The 21,025-nt window shown below is 31.3% G+C and overlaps 2 protein-coding genes and 1 pseudogene across 4 annotated transcripts; 1 reads left to right on the top strand and 2 right to left on the bottom strand.

Moving 5' to 3' along the window:
* Positions 1 to 1,279: 1,279 nt before the first annotated feature.
* On the bottom strand, positions 1,280 to 4,166 carry LOC110816070 (tropomyosin). The gene is made up of 3 exons (XM_022044094.2): positions 3,964 to 4,166; positions 2,927 to 3,083; positions 1,280 to 1,644 (listed from the first exon to the last, which is right to left on the bottom strand). Exons 1-3 carry the CDS (start codon positions 4,135 to 4,137, stop codon positions 1,514 to 1,516), a joined length of 462 nt encoding a protein of 153 aa, XP_021899786.1. The 5' UTR covers positions 4,138 to 4,166; the 3' UTR covers positions 1,280 to 1,513.
* Positions 4,167 to 8,856: 4,690 nt separating this feature from the next.
* Positions 8,857 to 16,227, top strand: LOC110816076 (putative pumilio homolog 7, chloroplastic). Of its 2 annotated transcripts, none has more exons than XM_088223029.1 (5): positions 8,857 to 11,001; positions 11,071 to 11,233; positions 13,665 to 13,828; positions 14,871 to 15,213; positions 15,684 to 16,227. In XM_088223029.1, exons 1-5 carry the CDS (start codon positions 9,395 to 9,397, stop codon positions 15,789 to 15,791), a joined length of 2,385 nt encoding a protein of 794 aa, XP_088079155.1. In that variant the 5' UTR covers positions 8,857 to 9,394; the 3' UTR covers positions 15,792 to 16,227. The 2 variants fall into 2 exon arrangements, with proteins under 2 accessions (XP_088079155.1, XP_021899795.1); XM_022044103.2 differs by having other exon boundaries at positions 8,861 to 11,001; positions 14,871 to 15,129.
* A 1,899-nt stretch (positions 16,228 to 18,126) lies between these two features.
* Positions 18,127 to 19,112, bottom strand: LOC110816098 (annexin D2 pseudogene; annotated as a pseudogene). The gene is made up of 2 exons (XR_015821847.1): positions 19,008 to 19,112; positions 18,127 to 18,717 (listed from the first exon to the last, which is right to left on the bottom strand). The product of XR_015821847.1 is annotated as an annexin D2 pseudogene (transcript).
* Positions 19,113 to 21,025: the final 1,913 nt, after the last annotated feature.

The raw sequence follows: 21,025 nt of genomic DNA, 5'->3' as shown, positions 1-21,025 counted from the left end.
AATCATTTTCTTTAGATTTTTTTTTTCTTTTTCAATGAATTGGGTCAACGGAGATATTTAATGTGCTCTAATTAAACATATGTTCGTATTAAAACTAGAAGAAATTTTTGGAAATACAAATCAAACAATGTATTGATGAGAAGAATTGGAGAGGATGTTTTTAATATTTGTATGGAAATTGACTCAATGATATAGAAATATAATAATTTTGTTTATTTACTCTATATTATTCGTATTATAATTTAAATAATAATAAACAGAGTATCGGATTTTTTTATTTTTGATTTAAATTGAATATTTTTTTTAATTATAATTTAAAGGAGGAATTTTTTTATTTATTTTCAATGAATACTTCATTTTATTTATCTAATCAAATAAAATATATCGTATCTATATTTCAAGAAAGATGTCTAAAACTAGTTTTTAAAAATTGAATACTTTATTTTCCATCAAATAATTTATAAAAATTTTGTTATGCAGAAAATATCTACAATAATAAAAAAAAGATTAATAAATTCATATTTGAATTTGACCTCAATGTGTGAATTTTAACTTATAATATAGTTTTTTCACTCTCTTAAGAAATTTATTAGATTGATTTTTCCTGGTCTCGTATGCTTTAATTATTTACATTATAGTTTTTGTAATATAAGTCATTAATATATTTGGGTAATGGTTCATAGATCTTGGTCGAGAATCTAATATAGAAAATTAGTTGGGGAAGGTTGGTAAGTCTGTGAAATATGTGCTAGATTCTATCTGTAAATTCATAGTTATTGTAATTAGAACACAAAGAAAGTGCTACATAAAATAATAAAGTTGAAATCTTTTAGTATTTCAAATGAGATCTCCTCTAAAAAATCCTACGAAATTAAAATAATGGATTGCAAATTTTATCAAAAGCAATGAAATCTGTAACTTATTTTGTCAGATCCCACATAAAATCCAGTTTTAATTACTTTTCAATAAAATTTGTGTAAGAACGAACTAAAATAAATATAGATTTGCAGACAAATTCAACATAAATCCTAAATTTATTCAAAATTTATCTTAAATATAGACATAAAAATGAATTTCACAAATTTCTAAATCTTACTTCGTTTACCCGTAAAAACTTCAGCAACAAAGAAAACAAGAAAGTCACAAGGGGCTCTGTAAACCACTAAAATTAAGCTGACGTGACTAACTTGATTATAAAACAATGGAAGAAGCCCCTGAACAGCACGCACCAGAAGACTCAAAGAGGGAAGAGAAAATAACACGAACTCAAAGGACAGAGTTTACTACAAAAATGTGAAATTTAAAATATTTAGAACCGCATAAAATTTCTGGTTTGCACACTTCCCCCTAGCTGTTTTGTGTCTAAGAATGGACAATGATCTCATAATAAGCAGAAGAGTGTTCCATATAGGAATAAAGCATATTTCAATATGATAACGTAACAATTTAGATCATGTCTATTTCTGGTAAAACAAGGATCAGCATCAACGTGAATACAATCTACACAGGTCCTTTATGTACTTCCACGTGATTCTTTTCGGCCAAGCGTCTGAATTATTGCTTCCAAGAGTTTAATCTCATTATCTCGCTTAGCAATTTCTTCTTGTTTTGTCCGCAGCTCTTGCATATGCAGCTCAAAAACCTCTGCAGCAAAGAGTAAAACTTTCTTATGTGATTACAGGATCTACTAGTTCCATTCTCTCAAATCAGCACAAGGTACAAAAATTTCCAATCAAAACATTCAGAGTTGGCATTTCTGGGGCCTAGTCCAAATTCCAGAATCACACCATACTGCATGCTTGCTTGTTCAAACCATAACCCGGCCAGCAGAAATTACTCCCTTAAAGATATATATGTATGGATATTTCTTTAATGTTTTTTTTAGGACAAGGAACCCACTCAAGGTAGGGCCTAGCAAAATCAACCTTGCATTAAACATGAGTAGTAGCATTCTGGCACCTACTCTATGTTAACTAAGAATCTGAACCACAGAACAGAATTGAATCCAAGATATCTGAATTCCTAGTTCATCCCAGATTCACCCATGCCCACTGACTGAGGCAACCACATTGGCACGTTTGTATTATTGACATTATGAATAATCACACATTCATTCAATAACCCGTCCAATATCATGACCTCAAATTTGGGCAAAAAGTATATCAAATGGCAACAAATGAATCCATGTCTAGAACTTGTTTTTAGTCTGAGCAATATATATTATGGTTACAGGGGCGTTCAGTTGCGGTAGTAGCAGCTAAAAGAAGTCAGCTTATAAAATGGAGGTTCGTAATTTGCATTCTTAAAGTTTCCATAACATAGAAATTTGGTGTGATTAGTTTGCAAATTGCTCATAGTTCAACTAGGATAGGACAGATATTTTATTAGAAAATAGTAAAAATTGACCTCATATGCAATATTATACTTAACGGAATTTGGAATCCATATTTCGATTCCATATAGAATTCCATATAACATCAATTTTGTTACTTCATGGAGGATTTTTGTCGCATTTCAGTTAAATTAAGCACAAATTTGTAAATAAGTTCCACAAAATTTCAAAATCTGTCCTAAGCATAGCCTATAACTAAAAATTGGGACTGCACTCCGTGAAAAGTCTACAAAGAGGAATCTTATGATGATCCTTTTTAACAATAAAACATTAATGTGATACCTATTGTCCATCTTGTATCATAATTACATGAGAGAATCGCAGTAGAATAGAAAACATCAAAACTTCCATGAATCTTTCTTTTTTTTCTTTTTTTTTGAGAAAAATTTCCATCAATCATTTTACTGATGCTGCAGTAAAAATTAGTATGTTTCTAACTTTTGGAAAATCTATAATGCTTAAATATTTAAAAGCTAAAGTTAGGCGTCCATGTCAGATATTAGATTCCAAAGGTTAGGCTTGAATTTCACATACTTGTCGTGTTCTCTAGCTCTCTCGTTACTTCTTGAGCACGTAATTCAGCAGTCTTTTGTCCTGCCTCAGCCTGTCGTTTTTCTGAACGTGCACGAGCAGCTGCTGTTATAGCAGCATCTAGTTCCCTCTCCAGAGTCTCAACCCTTTGTTCAAGAACCTAGGCACAAAAATATCCTGAAATGTCACCATCCAAGTACTTCAGTAGCATCTACATATGAACTACAAGCAAGTAACAATATGAGCAAAAAGGTGCTGCCAAATTTTGTATTGAGATAATAAATATATCTCGATATGATGAATGGATTCTGAATGTAGAATATGCAAGTAATAGTGTATAAATGCACACACTAGCACTTGCATAGTCCTGCTAGCATTCTCGTTAAGTCTATCAACTCTCTCCATAATCATTTTGGGTAAATTGTACTAAACATCCTTCAAATTTTCACTGTCTGCACTTATCTCCCAAAACTTTTAAATTGGATGTTTAACTAACAGCAGACCCATCAATTTTGTGATAACGCAATCTTCAGATACATTTTCTTTATAAGACTGGTATCGTATTTACAACAAAAAGGGAAAAGGATCATTTCACCAGAAATTAGAAGATCGTTACGGACTAAAGAAAAGGTGATACTAGTTAATTGACTATAATTAACTAACTATGCAATACAATGAACAAATTAGAGGGAAATGCATCAACACCGCTTCCGGCCAAAAAAAAAAAAATTGTTTACAAAATAAAGAACATTAATTATAAAATCCAAAAGTGAAAAGAGATAAATGCACGACCCAAATAGCTCAATCTGCGTAATCATTTATAGAACAGACAAGTAGAAATCAAGCACATCTATAAGAATTTAAATGAACGAAGACATTAGGAATCGGAATTCAAGTAGCAGGTTCAGCAAATTAGCAACAAAACCAATAACAAGTAAAGAAGCACAGCCTAAAATTAGAAACAAATTAGGCAAGATCAAATCGTTTAAGTAAGACAAGGTAGAGCGGCAGACGAATGTACAGCCTAAAAGAAGACGGACCTTGATGGTTCGGACTTGTTCGGCGCTAAGAGAGGCTTTAGCGAAGGTCTCTTCGTCAACGAAGACAGCTTTCTTGAGGAGTAGCTTCTGCAAGGAGTCCAAATTGGCAGCCATCTCCGTCAGATTCGCTAAGGCTCCGCTCCATCTCTCCTCGCTTCCTTTGCCCTTCTCCATCTCCGTCAACCTCTAGCTTTGAGAATGCTGCGAAGTTATATTGGGCTCTCGAGGGGCTTCTTTGGGCCTTTGTTGGGATCCTACGGTTTTGTTTCGTCAAGAATTTCTTCTTTAAAAAAATTGAATTAATGTACTAATTTGGGTCAGTCTCATAAAGTTATTTGTATACTTTTTTAGGGAAAAAAAACACTATTCATAGTTTTATAATTTCTATTACCAAAATTAATGAGGATTTAATTATCATTAATTAAATTTGACATTAATTTGTTTTGGTAGATTACCTAAATTAATTATCATCGCGTTACAAATTAATTCCATATGGTAATTAGTAGGGTTGATAATTTTAAACATGTGGGAGATGCCATTTTTTAGCAGATTTGGCATGGGTTAAAAAAAATAGCCCCAAAACTATATAATTAAGGATTAATCCGGATCTACATAGAAGGGTTGATAGTAATTTTTAAATATCAAAATATGATACGATAAAATATAATACAATAAAAATAAAGATACATATGATAAATTATTTATTCTTAATGGTCAAACAAACCTCTTCGTTTTGTTTTTACGATGAAATCGACTTGGGTATTAAGGTAAGATTCACTTGCTCAGACTCCTCCTATAAAAACATATACATATATATAATTTCTTAAAATTTTATAGTTGGAGCATAAACATTTTAACTTTTATATACTTTCTTAATTTATATTTACATTTTATTATTTATAAATAAAGATTGAAGTATATAACATTGGTCTAAAAAAGTTATTTGACTAATAATTTAACTAAAACATTAATCATTTTCGACTCCATGTGAACGTTTAGGTAGGTTGGACACGTGGAAATCAGCTCACGGATTAACAAAAATGGACACGTGGAAATCAATTATTGGTCGGTGGTGAGTGTTAATGGAGAAATTAATTATTAATATGCTTAACTAATAATTGTTTTTTTTTTTTAAAAAAAAAGCTGCTTGCTCTCTAAGGAAACCATAAAAGACTTTTGAAGAAGATTTTTTTTTTTTTGTTGCTCAGCCTATTTTAAGTTAATGAGAAATTCCTCCCAAATAAATGACAAAACAATCAAATGTTTAATAAATACTATTGTAATTATACATTAATGTGCTATATATAATTACAAATAAAAAAATACTTTCTTTCTAATTTAGTTATGCAAATATATATATGTGTGTGTATGTGTGTATATCTTCAATTTCCTCGAAAATTTCTTTATGTTACAGAAACTTCAAGTATATGAATTATTAATATAAATAAAATAAATATGCACATTTATTTGTTTATTTTCCCCCCATAATTCCTTTATTTAATATAAAAAATTGTTATAAATAATTACAATAGTAATAATGTTGCCCACGACCAGGAGAACCCGATGGAATAGCATTTATTAAATTAATTTATTTCACAATCAAAACGAAAGCATAAAACTATTTTTTAACCACTTTAAATGTTTTAATCATCTTAATTAACTGCTAAAACAGAGGTATAATGTAATATTTTTATCATAATTACTTTTAGCATTTAAAAAAAAAAAAAGGTAAGGCAAATCAAAAGAATTAGTTTGCTGGTAAGTAATTATCAACTTGTAAGCTACGTACAAGATATGTTTTTATGATTCTTTTGACTTTAGTATAGAAGATATATATATATATTTTTTTTTGATTAAATATTAGTCAGCGAAAAAAATTAAATAATATATATTTAAAATAATATAAAATTTATGTTAATTTTTTTTTTTTTAAATATATATTTTATTAATTATATGACATAGATATATTAATAAAAAATAAAAATTTTATAATAAGAACATAAAAGTATAGATTTGAATTAACATTAATAAAAAATAAAAATTTTATAACAATAACATAAAAGTATAGACTTGAATTCAAACTATAGAAAGTACCCGCAATCTAATAAATAAATAATTGATAAATATATATCTATATTTCATAAAAATTAATATAATTTAGATAAATCTTTGATATAAATATTTACATATTTAAATAAAATGCAAAATAAGCAAGAACAAAAGAAACATATATATATATATAAATAATTGTTACACGAATTTATAACTTATGTTATTATATATATATATATTGTTATCTTAAGTGGATGGTAATAAATTTATTAACGTACAAAATTGATTTTTTTTTAACCTTCTTAAATTTCCTTTTTAAGAATCTAATAATTATAATATTCTTTTATATTAATAAAATTAGAAATTCAAGTAAGATATTTAAAATAATAAACGAACAATTACAAACAGCACTAATTAAAATATTTTATTCTGATTTGATATAAACTCCTACATGTTACTTAAACTAAATTAAATATAATTTCACAAATTAATTTAACATTATTTATAAATTTAATTCCAAAAAACCAACCTAAAAATCTCTAAAAAAAGGAAGCTACCATACCATGATTAATACGTGTGATCGTGATATTTTTGGCCCACGGATTTGCTTGCAAGTCTTGCGCTCTGAACCTTCATTATATATATATATATATATATACAAACTTTTTCTAAAAGTAATATAATTTCTTTCTATGGATTTAAACGATATTAATTGGTTTTAGGTTTTGAGATGTTATTACTAATATCAGGCCTGTAAATACAATAATTGAAGATCATATGCATTTTAGAGTCATTATATATGTACATATACATGGAAAGATATACTACAAGACAAAAAATATTTCGTGATGGTTTGGTTTTTCTAGTTAAAATAGTTATAATGAATTAAAAATTTAAACTAATTTTTTTTTAATTAAAAAGTTTGTTAACTAAATATGTTTATAAATAACAATATGCAAATATCTTGTCAAGTATATATTTAATTAATTTAAGTTCTTATAGTTTTTACACATTTAATTAACTTTGAAAATGTTGGAAAGTGAAAACAAAAAATATATATATATATTTTAATTAATTTCGATATGAACTGAGAAGTGAATCGCAAATTTAAACTTGGTTTCAGTTTATTTTGAAAATTTTTAAAATAAAATTAAACTAAAATTTAGATTATACATAATGAGAAAATAATATGTAATGAATTATTATATAACTAAAATTTTATATATAATTATTATTAATATTCACTATGCTAAAATTATGATTCCTTAATCTTGCGTGATAATTATATATAATTATTGAGTTTTATATTAAAATTGAAATTATACATTATTAATAATTTGATGTAAACTTTATAAGAGCCAATAATTTAGGTCTGAAAGATTGTGCACGAGTTGAAGATCTGGTGCATTACAAGTGATATTAAATCACGTGTTAACTTAGTAATTCTAATTTGATGTAATATTGGATACTATAGAGTATTCTGATTATAATTCTAAATTTTATAATATATGATTTCGATGAAAATATCAATTATTTTAATGATGGAGATTTGATATATTAATCTTATATTAAAAAAATACAAACTATTATTAATTTGAGTTTAAACTTTTGATTATTAATAGTATAAATTTAAACTATTATTAAATCAGTGATGCTTATAAAAAATATTACAATATATATAATAAATTATTAAATAACTAAAGTGCGAGTACAAATAACTTATTATTTTTTAAGTTATCAACATATTCATGCATTGAATGGAAAGAGATTTTTTGTTGACAAAAACATATTTTTTTAACACATTATATTTATATGAACTAATAAAATTTAGTTATAATTGAATGTTCTTTTTTTGTTTAGGATATGCCATGGTTCATTTGAGAAAAATTAAATTAATGACTATAATCCAATCGATACATTAATGAATTAATTCGTAAATTTTGTTAAATCAAATATTATTTGAGTTGACAATAATTTACTTGTAATATAGATAAAAATGATCGACTTTATATTCTTAATAAATTTTAAACTCGTAAATTTTAAGTAAAAATATGAATATTTTGACTACAGATAAAAATGTAATTGAAATACTTAAAATTTTGATTATAAATAAAAAATTAGAAGTAATTAATTAAAATACTAGATGGAATTAAATTAATAATTATTTTCATTATGAATTAAAAAATAAATAAAAATAGAAAATTACCAAAACGGGTTAGAGACTGCCCGATGGGTCGTGTAACATGTGGATACATTGCTTTACAAAAGCCAAATGGAGTATTCTTGGGACTGTTACAAGCCAGGTCGAGAGAGAGAGAGAGAGAGAGAGAGAGAGAGAGAGAGAGAGAGAGAGGGGGTAATCTGGTAATTCCAGCGGACCGCGCACACCTGCGAAAACCTCCAGAAAGTTTGTTGGGAGCGTCGATACGAATAACCGAAACAAATCAAACAAAATCCTTAAATACTCCTTTACTAAATTCCAAAAATAAATTAATTATTATTTCATTTACATAAATTTATTATGTTTTAAATAATGTATTTTTAATTTTTATTTTATTGACCGTGTAACGTATATTTAAAGAAGAAATAAATTGTGTCAAAATTGTTTTGAAAAATTAAAATAATATTTAACAAAGTGCTAATTGCCACGAAGCTGAAATCGGCAGTGAATTTCGGGGTGGTCCCCACACTAACTGGGAGCGTGCGGTACACGCATGCGAAAAGGAGTGGCAACTTAAATAATTCTTTTATTTTATTTTTGATTTTCTTTTAAAAGATTTACTATATAATACCGGTGTATTTGTTTGTGTCTGCTCTCTCTCACTCTGGGCTTTTAATTCTATTTAAATTTATTTAATATAAGATTTATATAGAGTGGAAACAACATATATACTCTCTCTCTCTCTCTGGACACAAGATACACCGTCTTCTCCTCTCCAGCTTTAATGGCGTGAGAGACCGTATACGTGGTGTGAATACCTACGGTTCCTCACTAAAAAAACCGTATGCAAATCCTTCAATCTTTGCATGCTTCACCAAACTACACAAAAAAAGAAAACCCAAAACCTGAATCACTTGTTTTGCTTTGTTCTTCTTCACTCCAATGCAAAATTGAAAATACTCCCATCACCCAAAGACACCGCCCTTTTCTTCTTCTTCTTCTTCTTCTTCTTCTCGATATTTATCTATCTCGATTCTTGAGTGCAGACCCAACTGTGAATCTTCATCTGATATGAAATATTTCGTTTCTTTCAATCTGATGTGGGTTTTCTGATTCTGGGATTGCTTTGATTGTTTCTGTGTCTTCTTTTTTTTTACACCTTTCTTCTTTTGTTTTGATTTTGGGGGAGTTGTGATTGAGGAGAGTGGTGGAGGAAACATGAAGGGTGATGAGGAGCTTGAAATGTTGTTGGATGAGATCCCTCATGCCACATCGCATAATCTGCATCGTCTTCATCATCGTCATCATCATCCTCATCATCATACCTCTCAGCACCATCATCAACATGATGTTAACAGTCATGTTTATGATGCTCCTGTCACTGCTTCATTTGCCGCCACCAGGACAACTCGTGGCGGGAATGATGATGAGCAATCGAGGCATTATAAGTATGCATGTGCTTCGCCCGTAAGTGGTTTCTCTTTACAATCAGATGGTTCTTCTTCCAGTTTGTTCTCTGCCGGTCATTCTTTCTCTGACAATGGATCACCAACTCCTCCCCCACTGGAGGATTCCCTTAAATCTCATATGCCCTATGCTGCTTCTCATTGCCCAGACGGATTATGGATGGATTCGAAATTACCAGATTCACTGGTTGGGAAAAAAGCCAATGAGAGCGTGATTGATGAACTGAGTCTTTGCAGAAATCTCAATAAAATGTACATTACCAGGGAACAAGAGGATTATACTTTAAGGGATTTTTCACTCAACTCCAATGGGGTTCACTTTAACGATCAAATCAACTTTGATGCATACAGGACTCCCGCTAATCTGAAGAAAGCGTATGCTGATCATGTGAGAATTCAGTCTCTACCTGAAGAAAAGATGAAGAGTTTTCATGGCGAGATGAGTACGGCATTGTCTGGATTACAGGAGGATTATAAAGTAAATAGTCCATTAGGTTCACGATTTTCCTCTGCTTTGTTTCCTAACAAGGAATTGAATTGTTGCAATGGCCAAATTGGTTCTATATGGCACAGAACAAATGAGCAAACTAGTAACTATCACCACCACAGAGGGAGTCCGGTTTCCAATTTGAGTTCTTCATTAGGCAGAATTTCCGTGGCCGATGCTTTGCTCTATTCACAGCGAAATGGAATGAACTGGAATGAAGAAACAGGTGGTTTATTGAATGTCCCAATTTCTCCTCGGTTGACTCAACAAGGGCCTCATTTGAATGTTGAAAGTCTGAGACAATATGGCGTGCCTTTATTTAATGGCAGGGCTAAAGCACCTCCGAACATCAAGTTCTCACGAGCAGACTTTGATGCTTTTAATGGTGAGGGCAGCTTCATAATTCAAGGAGAGGGTTTCAATTACGTCACCAACAAGGGAGTTGAGTTTCCGAGGGTTTCAAACAGGGCTGCCTTGAACGAAATTGGCATGAGTAGGCGTCCAGAAAGGAGGTCACAGCTTAATAACCAGTCTCAAATGGCAGGAATTTATGCAAATGCTCGTAGTGCCAAGTCTCTGCCATTTAGATGTAACTACTTGGCAGAAACTCGTGGGAATATCTACTTTATAGCAAAGGATCAACATGGCTGCCGATTCTTGCAGAAAGTGTTTGATGAAGGCACCAAACAAGATGTGCAGCTAATATTCAATGAGATAATTGATCATGTGGTTGAGCTTATGATGAATCCATTCGGGAATTATCTTATGCAGAAGTTATTGGACGTGTGTACTGAGGAACAGAAAATGCACATTCTGCTAATGGTTACTGAAGAACCTGGACAGCTTGTTCAGATTTCTCTGAACACTCATGGGTAAGAACGCACACTTCACTTCATATAATTTTGTTAGGGCCACTGTTACATTGTTTTGTGTTCTTCCAGCACTCGGGTGGTGCAGAAGTTGATTGAGACTCTCAAGACTAGGCAGCAGATTTCACTAGTTATATCAGCTCTTGAACCGGGGTTTCTTGCTCTCATCAAGGATCTGAATGGGAATCATGTTGTGCAGCGATGCTTGCAATGCCTTAGCAATGAAGATAACAAGGTATTATTTTAAGTTGACAAAATATAGGTAAAAGTCTCTAACCTTTGTCATTTTATGGTTGTCTCAGTTTTATTTTCTTATTTTACACAAGCCTTTCGAAACTCTCATTGAATGTTTGTGCCAACTGTTTAATTTAATATAGAATTTGTCTTGCGTGCTTTCTTCTTTTTTAATATATAAATATTTTAGAAAGCATCTTCTCGTAAACAAGATATCTCGAACATATTCATTTCGAATAAGAAAGAGGTAGGCTTTCACATAAAATTCATTTCATGAATATGTGGTTAAAAATATTGCTAGTGTATTTCTCTTTGTATGGATAATACTCATTGTCACAGCCTCTGGAGAACTGGAGAAACAATAAATATAATCTTCACAGTCATTGTCTCATATCACTTGTGTCTTCTCTGCTGGGTTAGGTGTTGATTCACATTCTCAATCTTCTATGACATTGAGTTACTTATTTTCCTTTCATATTCATGAAGTAGTATTCTAATCCATTTAACACAAAATTTCTGGGTGATAATATTTATGGATTTTGAGATTGTAAAGCTTTCAACATTTCGTTTTATATTCTGTTAGTTCATTTTCGTTCCTCTGCTGAACTAGGAAGGGACTCACATTTATGAATTTTTCTTTTCCTTCTCTTATGTGTTCTATGCAATTGATCAAGGGTATAGAGATGTTAGCTTTCTCTGTGTGTAAACTAATAAAAAAATGAAATTCTCTTAATTAATGCAGTTCAGATGAAAAATAAGCTAATGCATCCGTTCGTCCAATCATTTTAAAATAAGCTAATGCATCACTTAGAAACTGTTATATAATTAATCCTGATAATGTGATGGCCATTCACAATTTAGTTGCTTGTCCTTGCTAGAAAAAAAAACAGGTTCTCTTGCCTCGTATCAATACTTGAGCATTTCCTCCGACTTAGCATGATTAATGAGTTTTGGTTCTCATCATCTCATGTGATTATTACCTTCACATAGTCACAACAACTTGACCCCTTTGAGGAAGGCATAGAACACCAGTATGGTGCACCAAAGGGATTCGGAATTATATGAATTGTTCATATTGCTAGCCTTTTATTTTTCTCTGGTGCTGCATTATGTGAGGATAATTTGCAAACCAGATCAGAATCTATTGCTTCTTTATAAGCTGTTTCTGCAACGAAGTATTTACCTTCTGGTCAATGAGGAATTTGTTACTAGATTAGGAACTAGATTTCAAAGAGTTTCTTTCCTGAATCCAGAGGAATATATCTTTCAAGGTGGTAAAATGTCCATTTAGATTCTGCGTTAAGAATGCTTAAACACAACATGGGTTTCCTAAGCCTTTCAAGAGCATAATTTGCTTGCAATGTGCAAAATGGGGAGCTCATATGCCACTGGGGTCCTTGTAATGATAACTAAAATACTTGGCCATTAATAGGGATAAAATTGATTATTTATTCAAGACGGTGATAATAGTTACAAATGAATTATTCCATCAAATATAGTAAACCTTTGAAGATTCTTTAACATCTAGAGACTTGTTATTAACAATTATATAAGTTTCTTAAGCTAAAGATACCAATATGTTTCCTTGATCTTTTTGGCATTGACTTAAACCTGGATAGCAATGGTGTGAATCCTATGTTTACCGTGCTATCATATGATAATTTAATCTCTGGAAGAGGGGTGGAACTGTGAGTGTGTAAGCAATATTGATATGATTTCTAAATAAAGAAAACTCAGAAAATAAATGAATCTTTAATGAAAATTATACATTTTCTGATATTACAAGTTCATAAATATGAATTTATGGGTATATGGCCCTTGACTCTTGGTAAATTGTCCCACATTGCTCCAGAAGTGTATCATTGATGATAGATGTTTGAGAGAGATCAGTAGAGTAGTTGAGAAGTAAGGGACTCTTCATTGATAAAGGAAATGACCCTTGATTGTGGGAAAGCCATTTGGCTGTTGTTTGCCTGAAACTGATTGGAACAAGAGGTAAATGTGTCAAATTCTGTTATAAACTAAAGAGCTTCTTTAGTTATTAATGAAGTTTAGTCAGTAAAGCTGCCTCCATGGTTGTATCTCGTATGCTTGGTTTTTGGAAATTTATATTGCTGTTCGTTACATGCTTGCATAGATTGAAAAGTCAATGACACTTTTCTTGAACAGTTATTGAAGAGCTAATGATTTGTGCTCAGACAGAATTTGATAAAAAATGACATCATCTAGTTAAAAGTTGATGTAATCTAAGGTGGTATCGGTCTTGGAACCCTAAAACTTTCTGGTGAATTTGCTTTCCAACATCATAGTATCTAATAAGCTTCTTGTCAATGTATTTAAGTTATGCTTTGAATTTCTTTCTGTGCATTTTCTCCACCTTCTTTTTCCCTATTATATAACTGACATGTATCTTTGTATAACTATTTTGGCAGTTTATTTTTGTTTCTGCTGCAAAATACTGTGTTGACATTGCAACACATCAGCATGGCTGTTGTGTTCTTCAGCGCTGTATCAGTCATTCAAATGGCCAGTATCGAGAACACTTGGTTGCTGAAATATCAAATAGTGGACTTCTGCTTGCTGAAGATCCATATGGGTAATGAAACAATGTCCTCTTGTCACTATTATTTAGAACTTTTTTACTTGCAATCCCTTCAAGAGAATGCATCTTTTCTTTTTTCTTTTTAGTGAGTTTCAAATTTCCCTAAGAGAGGTTTAAAAGAGAGAGAGAAAAAAAAAAGAAAAAGAAAAAGAAAAAGAAAACAACAATTACAAAATCTCAATACATTGTTTACACAATTAAGAGTCCATTCCAGGATATATAATAACTTATTGAAGTGATAAAATGTTGCGTGTGTGGGGGAACTTATGACTTAAATGATGTGATGAATGGCTATTTCGTTCTTTAAAGTAGAAAAGCTTTCAGGAGAATAGGAAAGGCCAAAGACGTGACCGGTAAAAAAATGTTCAGTATCTAGTGGAAGCTTTGGCCTGATACTTTGTGGTCAAACAGCAAATTTTTATTTTGTATATTATACTTTGGGCGACCATTAGAATTAAGTCTACCCCTGCCACCTGGTTCAACAAGAATAAGAATTTTCACCTTTGTAAAAGCTATTAGATTTGCATAGCCCTTCTAGTATTCAGGGAAAAAATATTCTGTCTTTAAGAGGTCATGCTGATTACTTGTAGAAGTTTTGTTCATTTTCCTCTAAGTGTTGAAGTTGAGGGAAAGATAAGGATTTCGGGTTTTCCGGAGTCAACTTGGTAGATGCATTTGTCTAGAATTGTGATAGTTTACAAACAGCTTAACTAAAATCTCATCACTTCATTGCTTTTTATACCTGGAACCTCTAAATCCATCATTGCTTTCTTCTATGCTTAAAAATTAACTGTCTTCATGCTTTAACAGAATAGTTGTTCCTTTTTGCCCATTTCTTTGGAGGAGAAAGTTCCATGACAGTGAAATCCTCCGTTTGTGAAAGATTTTCGAAATCTGCATTATTATTCTGTTTTCGATATTTGTGTACTTAAATACTAGAGTGCAACAGTTGGCTTGTTCTCTTTGTTTGGAATTAGTGAGCTTTCGAGTTATACTCACCTTTTTCTGAGTTCAGCTTTTGTTTTCTCTTTTGCAGAAATTATGTTGTGCAGTTTATCCTGGAGTTAAAGATCCCATCTGCTACGTCAAATTTGATTTCCCAATTTGAAGGAAACTATGTGCACCTGTCCACGCAGAAGTTCAGCAGCCATGTGGTTGAAAGGTGCCTTCAAGTTTTTAATAATGATGGCCGGTCGCAAATCATCCATGAATTGCTCTCTGTTTCTCATTTTGAGCAGTTGCTTCAAGACCCACATGCAAACTATGTTATTCAAGCAGGTCTTCGATATTCTGAGGTCAGGAAAATTTTCAAACGTGCAGGCACATATGCATACAAACACGTACACGCAAGTACTCCATTGTTAATTGTTAAAACAGAGGTCTGGGAATCCCTCATGCTGTCACAGAAACGCATATATACTTGTGCACACATCTTTTCTTTTCTTTTTTTCTCTGGCCATAAAAAGGTTGTCTTTCTTTATGTCATGTCTGAAGACTACTTGGAAGCATGAAATCTTGAAATGAACCTGCCACATGCCTCATTTTATGTGGTATCATGGTCTAACACAATCCTTAGATGGAACCGTAGGTAATGGTGCCAAAGTCTAATCAAATGTCAATAATGGACTAGGGATAAATCTACTTTTTCTTATTTCATTAAATGATTATAAGCTTTTCAATCACACACAAAGTACCATAAGGTTGGAAGAAAATAATCTGGTCATGCAAGCTTTAGTATGCATATTAGACTCACCAGTGTGCTTTGATCTACCAGCAATGTAAATCATGGTTTTGCTGTTTTTCTGCTTAATTTTTTATATTGTTATTTTAATCCATATTTCCACATCAGGGTTCTCTGTACAATTTACTTGTTGAAACAATCGAAGTCCATAGAGCAGTCGCAAGAAACAGCCCCTACTCAAAGAGGATTTTCTCTCAGAAGCTTCTGAAGAAGTGATCTGCTTTCTCTCGCAGCCCCCCTTGGCCCTGTTGTTGTTTTGTGTTAATACTAGCCTCTTTTCCACAAACTGATACAATTATTATGTATCTACTACGAAAGTAGATTCCACCAGGAAATTAGCAGTCTGGTAATGGAAAAATTTTGTCTTTGCGAGGCCGCATTTGAAAATAGCTTCTCTGTGGTCTGTAAAAGATGAAGCAAATTTTGCTCCCACTAGTTTAAATTTTTGGATCTTGCGGGTATTTGGTAGCTTGAATTCTCACTGTATGATGATTGTACAGTGTATAGAATGTAGGATTCAATTTCTGTTGCTGTACCATAAAATGTGGATGCTTTCTCAATAATGTTTCCATGCCAGTGAAATTGATGATGATTGGCCAAATCCAAGTACCGAGTTGTGTACTTGTGAGAAATAGTAGTCTTATTTGTTTTATTATTCAGCAACTTTTTATCTCCTGTTCAGGCGTTGGAAGTACAGGAATAAACGTATAAAATTAAGTGCTTTTTACTCAAAAGCACTTTGACAATGCGTGGACTTTGTATTTAGTAACTTCTTGTTGTTGTTGTTGTTGTGAGGGGTACTTGGCATGGTTGTAGTGTGGTGACCAATCTACTTGCTAGTCTATGCGATATAGGAGACACTTTCAGAGTTCCATTACAGCTAATAATTAAGCTGTTGGGCAGCTTGTTTTGGCAAAGTTTTTATTAGAAAGAGAAGAAATTAGGAAGGAGGGGAAGAAAGAGAAGAGAAAAGAGGGAAATAAGGAGGAAAAGAAAAGAAGAGACTAGAATTTAAAGAACCAAAGCTCTCTTAATTATTTATATAAATTTATATCATCATATTATATAGTAATTTATTGTATATCTTTTTATCATAGAATATTATTTTAATTATTATTATTATTTTTTTATTAGTTGGGGTTATGAACAAAGATAATAATAAAAACATGTTGACATAATTTGGACACTTGTTGCGAAGATTGTGTGTTTATCTGACAATGCTCTGATAGATTGAGGCCCATGCTTGACTTGAGATTTTAATTTCATGAATTAAAAATAAGAAGATGATATCAATAAAATAAGTTGGAAACAAAAATAAAATTTAATTTCATTTTCATTCTAAATTAAGAAAAGATTTTTATTTTCTATAAAAATCCAATATAATTATAAATTCCATGTAAATATTAGTCATGAAATATCAAATTTTTTGGTCATTTATTAACAAGAGTAATTAACTTTGACTTATGTCTTTTTTTTAAAAAAATCTCAGTAATATTCTTTACCAGTTAAATCATTTTAAAATTAATTTTTATGTATAAAGAATAAGTCTTTTTATGTATAGAAATTCATAAATTTTTTTTTAATCTCAATTCAAGAGAATCAAATTTTAACTTAGCCAACACCAAACACAATTTAACTTAAATATTCTAAGTTAATTTTTTTTTGTAGTATTATTAACTCGTAATATTTGTAACAAAAATTACAAGAATTTTATATCGAGCAATACCATTCAAGATGTTAATATATTGATCATGGGTTTGTCTTTAAAAAGGTCTACTAATCTTTAGTGCAATTACTTATACATATATATGTGTGTGTGTATAATGGAAAGTCCAAACAAACTATGAATTACCAATAATGATGAAGTTCTTGCTTTGGTATGACAAAAAAGGTTATATTTTTTGGTGTGACAATAAATTTAAATATTAAGAAATTAAAATATCAAGCTTGAGTTAATATTTAGTAATACAAAATACTAATTTTTTCTTAAAAAAATTGATGAGAAATTTTTTTGTTCAAAGCTATTTCTGGCTAAGAGTTTTTTTTTTTTTTTTTTCATTTTCTTTAGAAAGAAACATAAAAAGTGCCAACTAATGGAATAGTTTTTCGATAATTTATAATTAAGATCTTGCTTGGTTTAATTTTCAGTGTATTTTAGTTAATTTTTGGTAGAAATTGAATTCTTATTCCTAAACATTTTAAGATGTCGGTGGGAATAACTTAATGAAAAAAAATTGTTATTGTAACTAATTGTTAGTAAACATTAACTAGACATGAAGCAAAATTATCACCTCTTAAAGAAAAGTTATCTTGTTACATTCTTCTTATAGAAATAACCTTTTGACTAATGAGTTTTTAACTTTTACTTTTTTTTTTTATTATTTACAAATTATTAAAATATAAAAAAACATTATTTAACAAAACAAATAGAACACATGTAGGTGGAGTGTTGTATTTAATTATTAATATTTTTATTATTACTACAGAATAAATCAAGTTCTTTATTAGCAATCAAATAAATTAAATATTATTTGGTTCGGTTCTTAATTTAAAAATAAGAAAACAAAAAGATATAATTGTTAGAGTAGTTATAACGACTTAAAAGTTGGAATCAATTTTTTTAATTTTTTCTATAAAACGAAAAAGTTCAACAGATGCATATTAATCCAAGCTATTTGTGCCACAAGTGAAAAAAGGCATTGGATCCAAGCTATATGCATGAGTTTATTTGTGTGTGTTTTTGACTCCATTGTGGACGTGGAAAGAGATCATATAGTTTATTTAAAGAACCAGTATAAACTATTTTGAGGATAACCAACCGGCAGAACATTGGATGATGACCTGCTTAAGTATCTCCATGACCAATCAAGGCTAGAAGCATTCTTTCATAGTTCCCAGAGTTATCACCCTTAATGGCAGCATCCAGTGGTTCGCTGTTTCTTCGATAGTATTCTTCCTTAATGTGTTTCATATCAACATCAGCTCTGGTAACAACTACTCTGGTAAGGGCTTCCTCATCAATTCCAAGACCCTTCACAGACAGTCGTAGAACTTCCTCAAAATACTTCTCAGGGTAGGTCAGGCACTTGATTGTCGCTCTCAGTAACTTCAAGTACTCGTCCTTTGGATCTGTTTTTAACTCCTGGAAAAGATCAGGCTAGTATTACTCCTGGTACTGCAATTGCATATTTAGCAATAATGCTCACAAATAATACAAATGACTGGGAAATGAGGGACTGTGTCGATTTGATCAAAACAACTTAGTTTTAAGAATCCTTCTGGTTTGGTAAATCAACTATGAAAGAAATGTGATTTGTCATTAGTATCCATATAAATGTAGATGAAAAATAAACTTTGGTAAATAAATGAAGAGAATATTACAAGTTTCAGTAATGCACAATGCTGGAGATGAAGAGAGAGAAATGAAAGTACTTCGTTAATGGAATGTCCAAATAGGTCATGGTACTGGTTAAGTGTAGCATTGATTTGTGCCTTGCCCCTAGTGGTTAAAATTCTGATTTCTCTAAAATCTTCTCATTAAGTATTTTTGCCTCTTATTTGGCAAGAGTCATATCAACCTCAGCTCCCTGGTACCGATATGCAGTAACAAGAGGTACCAAAAGCTGTGAGAAAAAGATGTTAGAGGTCTCAGCATACAAATTATTCACCAAAAAAAAAAAAAATATGTACTACTTTAAGAATGTATTATCTGCTAGAGGTAATAATTGTAAAAAAAAAAAAAAAAGGAATTTTAAAGGAGAGAAGGAGAAAAGGTGATTAGGACTAAGAGGAAAAGAATTCTCAACACCAAGGATAATGCTTCAGGAGCAGATAACCAAACTTTGGTATGCTAATTTGCGTGTCTTATCCGGTGAAGATAGATTTCATGTTACTAACAGATTATCCATTTTTTTTATGGAGCACAATTTTTCCAAACCAGTATTAACAAAATCCCCCAGGCACAGAAATGAAACTGACATTACAAAGATTCAACCATTCTGTGGTGACAAAGTAACTGTATGTTTCCTATTGGATTAATTAGAGTTGATGAAAGCAGGAGAAATGATAAAATGCCAAACCTTACGAAAATCTCCAGTTATTTAATGTGCCACGTCTTCTTCAAGAGATCTCTTATAACGAGCCAGATAAGCTTTTCTTACAAGGAATACTTCATGTGAAGTTCTTGTGCAGGCTATTTCCATTATAACGTGATGACCTGCAGCCCTCTTTCTTAGAGATTCATTCGCTAGAAGTGCATCACATTCTGCAGGATCCATTATCCGTAGAAGCACTATTCTCTATTAACAACGCATTAGTTTAGTTTATTTCATAATCATACTTAGTATTAACCTACCAAAAGCTCAAGCGAGCTACCCTCTTTAGCACACAAAACTTAGAAGTATATATGTTCATTTGAGAGACGTGTTATCCATTTTTGTAACGGCTCCGGAAATATTAAAATGAAATGAGTATTTAAATATATCAAATGCGGAAGCGAGATCAAAATTTCAGTTAACATCCCTTACACGAAAAAACCAAAAACGTACTTAAAATATAAAAGATTAAACTAACTAAGAGAGAAACTCGAAAATAAAACTATGAGTATGACTACAGAGTCTCTAGGCATCCCCTTCGTCGTCCTCCTGCGGAACGGGCTCGGGAACCATGTCTTCCTGATCTGAAATGGTTAAATAAGGAGTGAGCTACACTAACCCAGTAAGAACATCACGATATCTCACCGTCACGGAGGTAAAGGTGGGTAGAAAAACACAAAAGACCAATGGAGCATAATTTACAACAAACTCATTTATTAACATGAAAACCTTTACCATCCACTTACCTCGGTGGAATTTATGAAAACAATATAAGAAAAACAATAACATTATCATAATCATGGAATAATAATATAAGCTGTAAAACATAACATTAGAAGTATATATGTTCATTTGAGAGACGTGTTATCCATTTTACTGTAAAATCCTGACCTCAAAATCACTTGATAGTTCTTCGTCAAGTGCTGCCAGAAGATCCTCCCCATATGTTTCAATGTATGTTTGTCGAATTAATGTGCGCTGGGCAACATTCCTGTGAGCCAATATGGATATGATTGTTGCCTCATCAGTTCCCCATCCTGCTAAAGTTTAAATCCACAGTATCACAATCTACCATTGATCCACTAACTCATGAATGTAGAAACATACGAGGAAAAAAATACTATGCAGCATGGATACATACTTGAATAAAATATGTTTATCATGCATCAGATACAAGCATCAACAAAATCCATTCAAATGGAAACCCAACAACAGATGCATTTTCGTAATTCTCGAAACAATACAATGTTAATACTGACTAGGAAACAAACAACCCAACTTGATGTCAGGATAGCCTGAATTCACTTCCATGTGTCGCCCCAAAATGAAATAAGAAAGAAACCGAGAAAGAGTAAG

This window comes from Carica papaya, chromosome 6 (genome assembly GCF_054855325.1).
Source record: "Carica papaya isolate Zhongbai chromosome 6, ASM5485532v1, whole genome shotgun sequence".
NCBI classification, from domain to species: Eukaryota; Viridiplantae; Streptophyta; class Magnoliopsida; order Brassicales; family Caricaceae; genus Carica; species Carica papaya.
This window is presented reverse-complemented; position numbering and strand designations above follow the sequence as displayed.